The following is a 15,496-nucleotide window of genomic DNA, read 5'->3' on the forward strand; positions in this document are numbered from 1 at the left end:
ATAACGTTACCCATGTAATTTGGTTGTGTTATCACTTTTAACTGAAACGGAAAATGCACTAAAACCATTTATTAATGTTAAATGAGTATTTTGAAAGCAGAGAATATAGATTTGACAGTATTGCTGGAAATTCTTTTACAGCTGTTAAACAGATATAACATTTGCTGGGGGTACTGGAATACACTTTGCAATATAATGTGTGTTAAAAGGCAGCTCTTTATTTATATGGAGAAAAGTACTTACACAGATCTAGGTGCAGATGCTAAAGCATACATAGCAGCTGCCTGGTACGCACCATTTCATGCACAAGCAAGTGACGACCATTCAAATGCATGGTGTGCACCAACTAGCAATTGTCTAGATTGCACAACTGGCAACCAGATGTGTGCACAAGGTGCCAATCTCAGTGGTACAAAATGGTAAAGAAGCCATTTTATAAAAAAAATATATATACTAAGTTAAGTGCATTAAAGGGATATGAAGTCTAGAAATTCTCTGTTGTTAATCAGAGAATACAATTTCAACCCATTAATGTCCAGCGATGTAGGAAGCCAGCAGGAGGAGAGGGAGGGCGGCAAGACCAGCGCTATTATCAGAAGACAATCCCTTAATGACCAGCAACATACAGGGTACCGTAGGAAGCCAGCAGGAGGAGAGGGAGGGCGGCAAGACCAGCGCTATTATCAGAAGACAATCCCTTAATGACCAGCAACATACAGGGTACGTTGTGGTCATTAAGGGTTTAACAAAGTTTCCAATTTTCTTCTATTATCAAATGTGCTTCGTTCCCATCGTGTTGTTTGTTTGAGATACCTAGGTAGGCATTTGGCGCACTACATGGAAGGAAATAGTGATGCCAGCTAGTGCTCTTGCAAATGGATAACATTCTTGCAAAACTACTGCCATATAGTGCTCCAGAAAAGCGTACATCTCTGCTTTTCAATAAAAGATAACAAGGGAATGAGGAACAATTGTTAATAAAAGTAAATTAGAAAGTTTTTTTTTAAATCACATGCTCTATATGAATCACAAAATAAAAATTGTAGGTTTTATTTTGCAAAATGTGGAAACTGTTTGCTCCTGTGTCCCTGGAGCTAAAACTGTGAAACTCATTTATGTTGCAAAGTGCCTGAACCAGCAACATACTACACAGTGATTGTTTATAGTTAGTTACCCACCCCTACTGTTCACATGCAAGGGAAATGAGATAATTGTACTTACTAAGGGTTTTAAGTGGTTTGTTTACTCAATATAACTTTGTTAGCGCAATGTATGGAGTTTTGCAGATTTTAAATAATTTGTAAATAGATCTTTTGCAAGTTATTGTTTATATTTGCTCTACATATAAAAAAAATCAATTTAAAGTGAATGTAAATTTTGATGCTAAAGTGCCCGTTTTTTAAAAAATTATATTATAAACAGGGGCACTTTAATTCATCAAAATTTACATTTCACTCCTATTGTGAAAAAAACTTACCTTTTAATCTTGACAAAAGCTCCAGCTTCCTCCACCTGTCGCAAAGCCTCTTCCTGGGTCTAAAATGAGGAATCCGGCTTCCTCCAATCACAGCGTTGAATCAGACACTGATTCCCCTGGGGGGGAAGCTGTGATTGGAGGATGACCCATCCATCATTTCTGACATCAGAAATGGCTTGTGACAACCGGAGTAAGCTGGAGCTGCTGTCAAGTTTAAAAGGTAAGTTTTTTTTTTTCACAACAGGAGTGAAATGTAAATTTTGATGAATTAAAGTGCCCCTGTTTTTAATCAAATTTTTAAAAACCGGGCACTTTAGCATCAAAATTTACATTCACTTTAATGTCCCTTTATAACCCCTTCAGTAGTTTGTTTTTTTAACATCTTATGTTAGTAACAAGTTACTCACCAAGTTTTTTGTAATATACAATATGAGGCACATTTTAATTAATTTATATTATAAATATGTCACATATAAGTTTTAATGAAGAACAACAAATTATGGTTTAGAATATAATCTCCCACAATATTTGTATTCACAGGCAATCATTATGATAGATTGCTGTCACAACTACATCTTTGCTGCACTTACACTGTTTTGCTTTCTCAACATAAAATGACTTCAACAGTAGACCTTTGGTGAACTTAGGACCAAATATCAGCCCTCATAAAAATGATTTATTTCATGTAGTGCAAGCATTGTACATATACTGTATTTTTCTGTTTGTACATGTCTGGGACACAGGAAAAAGGGTGACTTAACATAGGTCACAAGGGACTTGTAGTGTCTCAGCAGGGTTGTATGTTAGAAATAAGCACATGCTTTAGAAAAATTGTTGAAGGTATTTGCAAAGCATACATATAAAATCAAAATTACTATACTCAACCTTTCCTACAGCACCAAAATTATTATTATTATTGTTAATAATAAGAAAAGAAAATGTATTATTATTAGTTACTACTACTATTTTTGACAATTCTGCAGAACTATACAAAGGATGCAACATATAAAGATAAGATAGCATAAATCATGTTATCAACATTCTAGGCTACATTGTGTTATGTATATTTCCCTATATAAGTTTTAGAGAATCCATTGAGTATTTGTGTATTTCTCAGTTTACTTTCAAAGTAGTCTGAACTGTGTAAGCACTTAATTGTGTTCCCTATTTGTAATAGAATATTGTCTAGTAGTCTACCAAGTGATGAATCAAGAAACTTCTCTTTTAAAAATATATTCAGTCTTATATTGGTTTTAAACTGTTAACATTTATATGGTGTACATCTATGCATAAATACATAATGTTACTCTGTATGCAAATATTTTTAGCAACAATTGAAAAGTAAAAAAAAAAAAAAAACTTTGAATTTTACCCATTACATAAAAAATAATACAAAAAATATGTAGCCTTAAGGTTTTTTTTAATTAGGTTTTTTTATTCTGTTCTATTTTTTATACTTATTTATTTTATGATGTATTATTTTTACAGTATCATGACAGTTACTACAACAGCGCGGCAGAAAAGTGTAGGAATGATTTAAAATCAGGTGTAGTACAGCAGATTGTATTTTGAAGGTATAATTCACAAGAGCAAACTTGTTAACACTAAAGCACTGCAACTTACTGATTATTTATATCCCACACAGACTTCCTAAACCCCTTCTGCATATTTCAGATCAGTGTGATCAAGTGTCAGGCTTATTTCTGGTGTGATCAGAACTCAGTACACAGTTGCCAACTAGTTTTCATATTTATTAAACAAAATGTGTAAGTTCCGTTGTAACTGGCCAGAGTAAAGTTAGCAGAAATATATTATTTCTGATAACTAAAACAACCTCCTGCTTACCTTGAGCAGCCATTGCGTGTTGTTCTGCATGATGTTCTCCAGCACCTGCAGCCTTTGTACAGAGCCATCATATTCCTCGGGAGCATCTCTTTGCAGCGCGTTGGATACAGGGGGTGCACTGCAGCCATCCACCTCAGGCAGCAGGAAGGTGTAGCTGCAACCTCCGTGCTCGACCTGGTACTGGTTTTTCCCCTGGGTCTCTACAGCCAGACCGAAATCTAAGCCCTTGAGTACAACAAGCAGGACAGCAACACTACAGAGCCGCATTGTACAGTGTAACTTGCTCTCAGCTGATCTCACAGTGCAGTCTTGTGGATATTGTAACACTAAATGTCTGGTCAGTTATTCGGTGCAAATGTCTTTTGTGGTGCCAGACTTGTACTTACTCCCTGATCAGTGAATGACATGTGCAGTAGTCATGCTGAAGAGTGTTTTACTAAGGTTTTTTCTTTCAGTTGGGGGAGTTTCAGCTTTCTCTGACTTTGCTGGCCACGCCCAGGGCTTTCCTAGGGAGAAGCCACCGGCAGCTTAGGGACAGAGCTATAGATATGAGTATGGACAGTATGTCACTGCTGTGGGGCTGAATGCAAACACATTTTCACTCCGCAATACATACACACACCTACACCTGGCCAGTGAAACTCACACATACTTACTTGCAGGACAGTGAATGCAGTTATGTGGCAAAACAGCACACATCATAGTCCTTGAAGCAGCAATAGGATGACACCAATAACTTAAAGGGACATAAAACTCAATATTTTTTCTTTCATGATTCAGAAGATACATTTTTAATCCACATTCCAATTTTCCTCTATCTAACTTGTTTCATTCTTTAGATATCCTTTGTTGAAGAAATAGCAATGCACATGGGTGAGCCAATCACATGAGGCATCTATGTGCAGCCATTAATCAGCAGCTACTGAGCCTATTTAGAATTGCTTTTCAACAAAGGACCTCTTAAGAATGAAGCAAATGAGATAAAAGTAAATTGGAAAGTTTTTATAAAATTGCATGCCCTTTCAAAATTATGAAAGAAAACATTTTGGGTTTCATGAACCTTTAACACATATGTTTGAGACAACTGTTTAACAGTTGGTTGCAGTCTACTCATTAAGGCAGGATTTAAACTGCTGTAGTTTATCCTTGCATTGCAGGTGGTATATAGCGCATGGATTTAAAGAAACTACAATTATTTCACATAAACCATCAAGGGCTTGGCTGGGGGAGGAGGGAAATACTTTTGGGTTAATACCGGAGCTATCTTATGCTCAAAATTAAGTGATTAGAATCATTGTTATATTTTAAAGGAAGAATGTATTTATTTCTAACTTATCATAATTCATACAAAGTAGTATTATTTCCCTCAGCCTCCTTTAAGATACTTTATTAACCTGAGAAGTAACAACTGATAATTACAATCGATATCTGTTGCAGTTTCAAGCGATGTAGTGTTTTTAACGCAAGTAGGTCAGCAGACCCCACTGCCTTTTTAATGTGAATATTGCAATAAAAGTTATATTTTAATAGTTTATTCAATATTAACGATTATTTTTCTCATTGTGCATAAATGCATTCTTAATTTAATCTATTTTTATCGGTCTAGTATTTGGAGCCACCAATCAGCAGCTACTTGAGTCTATTTAGATATGCTTTTAAACAAAGGATATCAAGAGAATGAAGCAAATTATATAGTAAAAGTAAATTGGAAAGTTGTTTAAAATTACCAGTCGGTTGCAGTCTAGTCATCAAGACAGGATTTAAACTGCTGTAGCTTATCTTTGCATTGCAGGTGGTATATAGTGCCTGGATTTAAAGGAAATTAAAACAGATTTAGCTGTTAATTAACATGAGCTGTTGGCCTTTTCCTGGCATGGGATAGGTAATGTGACAGCCCAGTATATAACAAGATAAGTGATTTCTATATTAGACCTGTTGTCAGTTGGTAGCTTTCACGTTTTGTTTGTCTCATCTATGTTAACATCTATGTTGAAGAAAGATCACTACTCTAAAGTTATCATTTAACTGTGTATGGGGGGGACTTGAATAGTTATGACCGTTGTAAACGTATTAGTGCCATTCCACCGAGATCCAGCTTTGTCAAGTATTAAAGGGACATTGTACTGTATTTTCTTTTTTTACCTTTTAATGTGTTCCCAATAGTTAATTTTACCGATGTCTGTTCTTTCTGCAAGCTCAGCCCATTTATATGGATTGCTATATGAATTTAATGGGCAAAAGTTTTTTTATATTCAAAAATAAACCTAAAAGAACAATTTTAAAACATTTTATTCTCTGCATCATATATAAGAAGTAACTGAAAACACTTAAAGGAGAAACCAGTTTTACAGCGCAGTTTCCCTTTAATACATAGTGAACAATTTTAACAAATGCATTTAACCCCTTAACGACCACAGCACTTTTCCATTTTCTGACCGTTTGGGACCAAGGCTATTTTTACATTTTTGCGGTGTTTGTGTTTAGCTGTAATTTTCCTCTTACTCATTTACTGTACCCACACATATTATATACAGTTTTTCTTGCCATTAAATGGACTTTCTAAAGATACCATTATTTTCATCATATCTTATAATTTACTATTAAAAAAAATGATAAAATATGAGGAAAAATGAAAAAAAAACACTTTTTCTTACTTTGACCCCTAAAATATGTTACACATCTACAACCAACAAAAAACACCCATGCTAAATAGTTTCCAAATTTTGTCCTGAGTTTAGAAATACCCAATGTTTACACGTTCTTTGCTTTTTTTGAAAGTTATAGGGAAATAAATACAAGTAGCACTTTGCTATTTCCAAACCACTTTTTTTCAAAATTAGCGCTAGTTATATTGGGACACTGATATCTGTCAGGAATATCCCTTGACATGTATGTATGTATGTATGTATATATATATATATATATATATATATATATATATATATATATATATATAATCTCTTTTTTATTCATTTTTTCACAGAATTTACAAAAAAAAAAGAAAAGAAGATGTGATTAGATATGTATGTTATTATAAACATTTTACAAGAAATTACAATCATTCCTTATATTTGTCAAACAAAACCGATTATGTTATTTTGGGAGGATTCTCCACCCATTGCCCTCTCTTTCCCCCTCTTTCCCTTAGTGTTACAACAACACAATAATCATAAACAATAATTATCATTTAGGCCCAGAACAAAACAAAACAAAAAAAAAAAAAAAAAAGGGGGGGGGAGTTTATATATAAACAGACAAGCCTTTTTCCTCAAACCCAATCCCCTCCTCCCCCCCACCCCCCAAACCCCTCCATTCCCTACCAGATATTGAGCAGAACCATTTCCGAATTTCTAAATGGAAAGATTAAATAATCAATTTCTCTAGTTGGAAAAATTCTAATAAATTTAGATCATTTTTGAAAAAAATTGCATATTTCCTTCTCTGAGTTCAGATCTGTGGTCATTTGCTCCATTATTAGTTGTTTTTTAAATAATTCTTAACTTCTGTTATTGTTGGGGAGAATTTATTCTTCCAGTTCTTAAATATTTGATATCTAGCGGCCAAAATGATTAGATTTATTATTTTAATTTCGTTTAGGGGAATTTTTTGACCTATCAAGAATATTATATCTTTTGGAGTAAATCTATGCACAGATATTTTAAGAACATTAAGTATCCAAAATTCTATTCTATTCCAGAATTGTTTTATCTTGGGGCATGTCCATATCATGTGTATCAGATTTGTAGCCGGAAGACTGCATTTTGGACATTTATTAAAATTTTTATTCTTCCATTTGGCTCCTTTCTCGGGTGTATAGTAAGTTTGATAAATTAATTTTATATGAGACTCTCTCCAGGTCTCTGAGGTTGTGGCTTGAAAAAGCAATTGTATTGATCTTGTTATATGCTGCTTTGAGTCAATATCATTGAGTATAAGATCTGACCATTTAAGGGCTATAGTTTCAAGACTAGATCTTTCAAACTGCGATGTTAAATATAGATAACAAGTGGAAATAGAATGATGCCCTGCTTTGGCCAAAGTCGGCCAATTTTCAATTTTACCCCATGACCATTTCCCTGGAAATGTATTTAGTAGCTGTTGCACATAGTGTCTAGCTTGTAAGAATGCAAAAAAATCTCTATTGGTGAGATCAAATTCATGTTTCAGATCCTCAAAGGATCGAATGACTCCTGTTGTGTATATATTTTTTTTTAGAAGACATCCCAAAGTATTGATCTAGGCCCATTTTGGTATATTTCATGCCACCATTTCACCGCCAAATGAGATCAAATAAAAAAAAATCGTTCACTTTTCCACAAATATTTTCACAAACTTTAGGTTTCTCACTGAAATTATTTACAAACAACTTGTGCAATTATGGCATCAATGGTTGTAAATGCTTTTCTGGGGTCTCCTTTGTTCAGAAATAGCAGACATATATGGCTTGGGCGTTGCTTTTTGGTCATTAGAAGGCCGCTAAATTCCACTGCGCACCACACGTGTATTATTCCCAGCAGTGAAGGGGTTAATTAGGGAACTTCTAGGGTTAATTTTAGCTTTAGTGTAGTGTAGTAGACAACCCCAAGTATTGATCTAGGCTCATTTTAGTATATTTCATGCCACCATTTCACCGCCAAATGCGACCAAATTAAAAAAAAGTTCACTTTTTCACAATTGTAAGTTTCTCACTGAAATTATTAACAAACAGCTTGTGTAATTATGGCACAAATGGTTGTAAATGCTTCTCTGGGATCCCCTTTGTTCAGAAATAGCAGACATATATGGCTTTGGCATTGCTTTTTGGTAATTAGAAGGCCACTAAATGCTGCTGCTCACCACACGTAAATTAAGCCCAGCAGTGAAGGGGTTAATTAGGTAGCTTGTAGGGAGCTTGCAGGGTTAATTTTAGCTTTAGTGTAGAGATCAGCCTTCCACCTGACACATCCTACCCCTTGATCCCTCCCAAAGAGCTCTCTTCCCTCCCCCCACCTCACAATTGTCCCTGCCATCTTAAGTACTGGCAGAAAGTGTGCCAGTACTAAAAAAAAAGGTATTTTTTTTTTTATTTCTTTAGCATATTGTCATCCCCCTTAGCCCCCAACCTCCCTGATCCCCCCCTCCAAACAGCTCTCTAACCCTCCCCCTCTACCTTATTGGTAGCCATCTTGGGTACTGGCAGCTGTCTGCCAGTATCAAAAAAATCCAAAACGAGTGGCATCTAACAACGGTTTATTTAGACACTTAGTACTGTGCTAAATGTCTGAATAAACCGTTGTTTGCTGCCACTCGTTTTGGATTTTTTTGATATTGGCCTGGAGGTGGGAATGGGCCTCCTGAGTGACGTGCAATAGACCGTTGAGTGCTGGACTGAACTGTTTGTTTATGTATTTAGCTGGGCTCCCACCCACCAACGATACTGGCCATCGATGTCCGGTGCAGAGAGGGCCACAGAGTGTCTCTCTCTGCATCAGATGGCCATGCAGGGTTATTGCAGGATTCCTCGATATTGAGGCATCACTGCAATAACCGGAAAGTGGCTGGAAGCGATCAGGATCTCTTTCACCTCTTTCCCAGACCGAAGACGTGCAGGGTACGTCCTCGGTCGTTAACTGTATTTTTTTGGAGGACGTACCCTGCTTGTCGTTGGTTATTAAGGGGTTAAAGGGACACTGAACCCAATTTTTTTCTTTTGTGATTCAGATAGAGCATGCAATTTTAAGCAACTTTCTAATTTATTCCTATTATCAAATGTTCTTCATTCTCTTGGAATCTTTATTTGAAAAGCAAGGATGTAAGTTTAGATGCCGGCCCATTTTTTGTGAACAACCTGGGTTCTTGCTGATTGGTGGATAAATTCACCCACCAATAAACAAGTGCTTTCTAGGGTTCTGAACCAGAAATTGGCTGGCTCCTTAGCTTAAGTCCCTTCTTTTTCAAATAAAGATAGCAAGAGAAAAAAGAAAAATTATAATAGGAATAAACTAGAAAGTTGCTTAAAATTGCGTGCTTATCTGAATCACAAAAAAAACAACAACAAAAAAACATTTGGGCTCAGTGTCCCTTTAAATTACTATATGAATGCATATACGGACCTCTGATAGTTCTTCCATATCATTCTATACAGGGCTGCATTTTACCTTTCATGGGCTCCTTTCTCCATTTTATACATATATATAAGACACGATTATATTTGTCTTTATGAACACAATATGCATTTTACATACTGTGAAAACTAAACAGAGCTGAGGCTAAGAGGGCCTTCTGTCTGCCTTCATTCAGTTGGCACCTATGGGCAAGTGCTGGCATCACTAAAACGGGGGCTGCATAATGACTCCCCCCACACTTGTGCCCCACAACTAGTAACCTAACTCCATGATCTGGTGCTGTTTGCTCCCACACCTCTGTCATTAAATGACAGGCAATGTCACCGACAAATGCCAGCAAGGGGGGGAGGCTGACAGACTGTGAGAGAAGAGACACCCTGTCCAAGAGTTACAGGACTTCAAGACACATATTCTCTTCAACCTTCATGCATTTTTTTATTATTTTAAAACAAATGAAAACTTTTTATAGGCTCCTAAAAGTATTGTAGACCCTAGGCACTACACCTGCTGTTCCTAAGGGATACGTTGTCACTGATCCTATATACCCTATACCCTGGTTAACTGCCTACTAGTCTTAATGCCAAAGCATGGTGATGTTTGCAGTTTCAGCATCCCTTATGTTTTTCATTTACTAAACCAAGCATTTAAATATGCAATGCCATTGAAGGGTGAAGCATCTTTAGCACAGCATAGATAGACATAATTGTCACACTTGAATATCAAATTAGATAGCAAGTGACTACCACAGAGTTATTGAATGTACCACAGTGTTATTGAATTCCAAATACTATTGGACAAAGTTAATTCAACTTTTATTCTGATTTTTTTTCATTAAAAAAAATACATATTGAATTGGTGCTCTTTCAGATGCATTTTTTTGCCTGTATTGTCCATTTTAGGGGTGAAGTAAGATATCATAGTGAGTGGTAAAATGTAATCAAATTCTAGAGCAGGGCTCGACAATCCCAAGAGCCAGGGAGCCACTGGCTTTCCTGATACTCAAACATTTTCTCTGTTCCCTCTAAATTAAAATTTTTTAAAATGCATTTCAGTCCATTTTTTAAAAAAATTAGCATTAATTAATAAACCTACTTTTTTGTGAGAGCTCTCTGTCAGACAGATTTCACTTGATCATGTTAAAAAAAGGGATTTGTAACATTAACTGCTGCTCTTTCCTATACATACTAGTATGTTCTTCATTACCATGTGCCTGTGGGTAATTGGTGGCCCAGAAGCCACATGTGACCCCTTTCTTTACTGCAGTGCAAAATGTGTACTCCTGCTTTAAACCCCCTCTCCCTCTCAGTGCACATTGTGGATTAAAATGCTTTTTGTTATTAGTCCAATATAAGGGTTAGACTACAGAGCAGCACTTTTTGTGAACTAAGGCTATCCATCATTGCTAACAAAGAAATCAAGCTTTAGTAAAGCAAAAATGTAGCCTAATAGCATGGAGTTTAATATATTTAGCATTAGCCAGGGTTCCTTCCCCTTTGTTTTTATTGCTATGCATTAAAAGTTTCCAGTGTCAAAACAAAGTAAAATTAGAAATGAATTATTAAATATACCTTAAGCCCATAAACGAACATAATATCTAAATATTTTTTTTTTCTATACAAGTTAAAAGGTGTAAAAATGACATAAAAACTAACAGGATATACATGTTTCTGTAGAACTGAACTCTAGAGACAGATTGCTTATTAACTGGACTTTTTCCAAAGCTTTATTGGTGGATAGGGACACATCGCCAACTAGCCAGAATCATCAATTTTAGAAAAAAACATACCTATAATGCATTTTGCTTTATACACATTGAAGCATAGGTGTCTCAATACATATTGAAGCATAGGTGTCTCTACATATTGGTGTCTCTAGTGGGGAGGGGGGTATCTAGCCTAACCGCTTAATTGCTTGCCCTCCCAACTAATATATATATATATATATATATATATATATATACATATATATATATACAGCAGGCAGGCCAGCACTCACGGTTAACATTTCATCCACCCACGATGCTTCCATGGTATTGATAGTAGTAAAGAATGGGGATGCACTTGCCAGGATTTCCAAAGTTATCTTTTAATGTAATGTTTTGTGGTGTTACCCCATTCGTCAGACAATACAAAAAATATTTTATTTTGTATTGTCTGACGAAGGGGGTAACACCCCGAAACGTTACATTAAAAGGTAACTTTGAAAATCCTGACAAGTGCATCCCCATTCTTTACTACTATATACTGTGTGTGTATATATATATATATATGTGTGTGTGTGTATATATATATATATATATATATATATATATATATATATATATATATATATATATATATATATATATATATATATATATATATATATATAGTCAGTCTTTGCTATTTCCAAATATTAATGACCTCAGTACCTTTGACTGCTGCTTATATATTATAATCCTGGAGACTGCAATGCTGTTAAGTATTACCTTGAAGTTACTAACAGTGGGCTAGATAACAAGTGGCGCGCTAACTGTTGCACACAAGCGTAAAGGGATTTATTGTGGCTCTTTGCATGCGTAAGAAGTAGGGTATGTATAACAAGTTGAAAGTAAACATGTTCGCTTGAGCGCAATATTGAAAATGTACTTGAATTTAACACGCGACTTCAGAGCTCTGGTTAAGTGTTACGTGAGTCAAAAAGTTGCACAAAAAAATATCAAAAATACTTTTAAAAGTACAGTAACACTCATAATAACACTGTCTAGTAAAAATATTTTTTAAAAAAAATTGCATAAAAAGTTATAACGGCTCAAAGATAGAAGGTTTCAGGCTTTGGGGAAAAAAGCGCTACAAAGGGCTTTTACATAGATACATACATATATGTCTAAATATCTATATGTATGTGTGTACATGTATGAAAAGTCATATTCATGCAATATTCATATTTAAAGGGACAGTATACACTCATTTTCATATAACTGCATGTAATAGACACTACTATAAAGAATAAGATGCACAGATACTGATATAAAAATCCAGTATAAAACTGTTTAAAAACTTACTTAGAAGCTCTCAGTTTGGCTCTGTTGAAAAGGTAGCTGGAAAGCCCACTGCAAGTGGCAAATAAGACACTCCCCCCCCCCCTTCTTTTGCATATGAAAAGACCCTTTACACAAACAGAAACAAGCTGGAGAAGGTAGCTGACAGTATTCACATAAAACTTTGGGGCTTGGTTAGGAGTCTGAAAATCAGAGCAATGTTATTTAAAAATAAGCAAAACTATACATTTATATTAAAAAAAAACTTTATGGGCTATATAAATAGATCATCTACAAAACATTTATGCAAAGAAAAAATGAGTGTATAATGTCCCTTTAACTATGTATTTACTATCACATTCCAGTGTTCTTCACATAGGGTAATATGTTGTAAATATTTTTAAATAGATATTCCTATACTGTATATATCATGAATATTTTCTATTTACATATATATATATATATATATATATATATATATTAGGGTTGCACCGATACCATTTTTTTAAGACCGAGTACAAGTACCGATACTTTTTTTCAGGTACTCGCCGATACCAATTACCGATACTTTTTTGTCATGTGACAGTTTCCCAAGAGCAATGCAGAGACTAATGATTTAGCTACTCTCACAGACACACACACTCTCACACAGACACACACACTCTCACACAGACACGCATGCTACTGTGACACAATATAATAAATCAGCTGTAAAATCATGATCTACACTGAAAGGGACGTAGAAGTCTCTAAAAAAAAAATAGCTTAATTTTATGATATAAAATCCTGTCCAGAAAGCCAATAATAAAAATGTATTCATGTACAATGTATTAAGTTCTACACAAGTACACATGCCCAGCTTCACAAATTCAAAGGTTGATTTTACCAGTTTTTGTAAGGGTAGTTGTTCCCTTTGAAAGCCAGAAGGTTTATAGGATCATGAGAAATGAATTTGCTCTTAAAAAGAGTATCTTTGCTCCAAAAGAGATACATGTTAGAGGTGAAATATTTTTTAACAGACAAATTAACACACTGCATCACAAAATTTTAATTTGTTCTGTATACCTTACAGAGCTAAATATATTTAGAAAAAATGGTCTAATATTTACCAGTCCATAACCATATTTTACAAAATGTATAAAATATAAATAAAACATATAAAACAGTGGCCTGAAAAGCACTACAGCATTCTGGAAGTGGAACTTTGACTTCATACATTTAATTTAACTTTTATTTTATTTAATAAGCAAAAAAACAAACCGTTTTTGTTTAAAAATAAAATGCTCTAAGCAAAGAGACCTTTTTATTTAATACTTAGCTACAGTCTCCTTTTTTAGCTTGTGCCATATTTTGACATGTATGAAAAACGTATGTAACGTTTTGTAGATAACTTGCTGCCAAAAATCTTATATCACTGACACTGATATAAATATGCAATTGCATTGAATATGAAACAAGCATACGTTTGTTTAAATTAGACTGGGACTACAATTATGCCCAATTTTTGCTGTTACACAAGATTATGCATATACTGATCATCATTATAGATCAGCTTACATCAAACTTCCACGCGCCGTCGCTCTATTGTGCTCTCTCACTATGTCCGCCCACCCCCTGTAGCGTGTTCTCCTGAAACAATTTGTGTTAGCGTGGCAGCGTGTCTACACTAAGGGCAGACGTAAAGGCAAAAGCTCCCTTGCGTCACGTCCCTCCTTCCCTCAAAGCAGCTCCAAAAGTATCGGTAGAGGTATCGGAGCATTTTGCACGAGTACAAGTACTTGTGCAAATGCTAAGTATCGGCACCGATACCGATACTAGTATCGGTATCGGTGCATCCCTAATATATATATATATATATATATATATATATATATATAAATAAAACATATTCATGTTGGGTTAGTGCACTTGGTTAAACACTATTCAAAGTTCATCTTTTTGCATGCGTCATACTAAAGCTTGTGAAAAAACGTTTTACTTTGTAATAAGCATGCTACCCGACACACACAAAAAATTTACTTCTAGTGAATTTAACTTGCGAGAGAGAGTGATAAATAGCGCTCCACTCGTAATCGAGCCCAATATGAGGATGAATCGTTACATTTTGCCCTCTGTTCTATTTATCGAAGGGGCAAAAGACATTTAATGCATTTTTAGCCAATTTTATTTTATTATTTTCTTCATCCTTATGGTTTATGATTTCAAGTTTTAAAAAAGAGTATTCATTTTACTAGACCCTCATCATTATTATAATTATCAGGTATTTGTAGAGCTCCAACAGATTCTGCAGCGCTCTACAAATATATCCGCACAATATAATGAGTCTGCTGTGCATCTTTGCAAAGCAACCACTAGGGCCACCTTAAAAGTTGATATTATTTTATCAGTGCAATGTGACTGCATATGCTTGAGTTTTTGTTTAGAAAATATATACCAAACTATTTATTTCCCCTTTTAAACTCAGCCACCTATCATAGTATGAACTACTATGAGAACTACTATTATGAGTTACTAAAAAGTGATTATTTAGTTTAACAATTTGATATTCTTGTGATTATAAATACCACATTTTTGTGAGATTGAGCAAGCGATCAAAAGATACCTCAGTATTAGGTCTACGTCCTGTTAGTTTTACTTTATATCTAAACTGCTTTCAACTGCTGTTCTTTCATATTTTGATTAAAGTGTATTTTTATGCTGAGAAAAGTGTTTTGTTACCTTATTAAAGATAATGGCATTAGTTTTTTTTTTCATCTAAATATCAGCTGTTGTTTTTATTTAAATTACTTGGAAATATTTTAAGTAACTTAAAGGGACACGCAAGTCAAAATTAAACTTCATGATTCAGATAGAGCATGCAATTTTAAACAACTTTCCAATTTACTTCCATTAACAAAATGTGCACAGTCTTTTTATATTTACACTTTTTGAGTCACCAGCTCCTACTGAGCATGTGCAAGAATTCACAGCATATACGTATATGCATTTGTGATTGGCTGATGGCTGTCACATGGTACAGGGGGAGTGGAAATAGACATAAGTTTGCAATTT

At 34.8% G+C, this 15,496-nt stretch overlaps 2 protein-coding genes across 2 annotated transcripts in view; one reads left to right on the forward strand and one right to left on the reverse strand.

Moving 5' to 3' along the window:
- The window catches only part of ANGPT2 (angiopoietin 2), an 84,706-nt gene extending 80,974 nt beyond the window's left edge, over window positions 1–3,732 (reverse strand). The window contains exon 1 of the mRNA XM_053710371.1: window positions 3,323–3,732. Coding sequence (XP_053566346.1) covers window positions 3,323–3,589 — 267 coding nt within the window. The 5' untranslated portion in view covers window positions 3,590–3,732. The remainder of the gene's footprint in view (window positions 1–3,322) is intronic.
- The window catches only part of MCPH1 (microcephalin 1), a 1,050,284-nt gene that overhangs the window by 837,844 nt on the left and 196,944 nt on the right, over window positions 1–15,496 (forward strand). The gene's annotated exons all lie outside the window — the stretch shown is intronic.

This window comes from Bombina bombina, chromosome 4 (genome assembly GCF_027579735.1).
Source record: "Bombina bombina isolate aBomBom1 chromosome 4, aBomBom1.pri, whole genome shotgun sequence".
In the NCBI taxonomy this organism is placed as follows: Eukaryota; Metazoa; Chordata; class Amphibia; order Anura; family Bombinatoridae; genus Bombina; species Bombina bombina.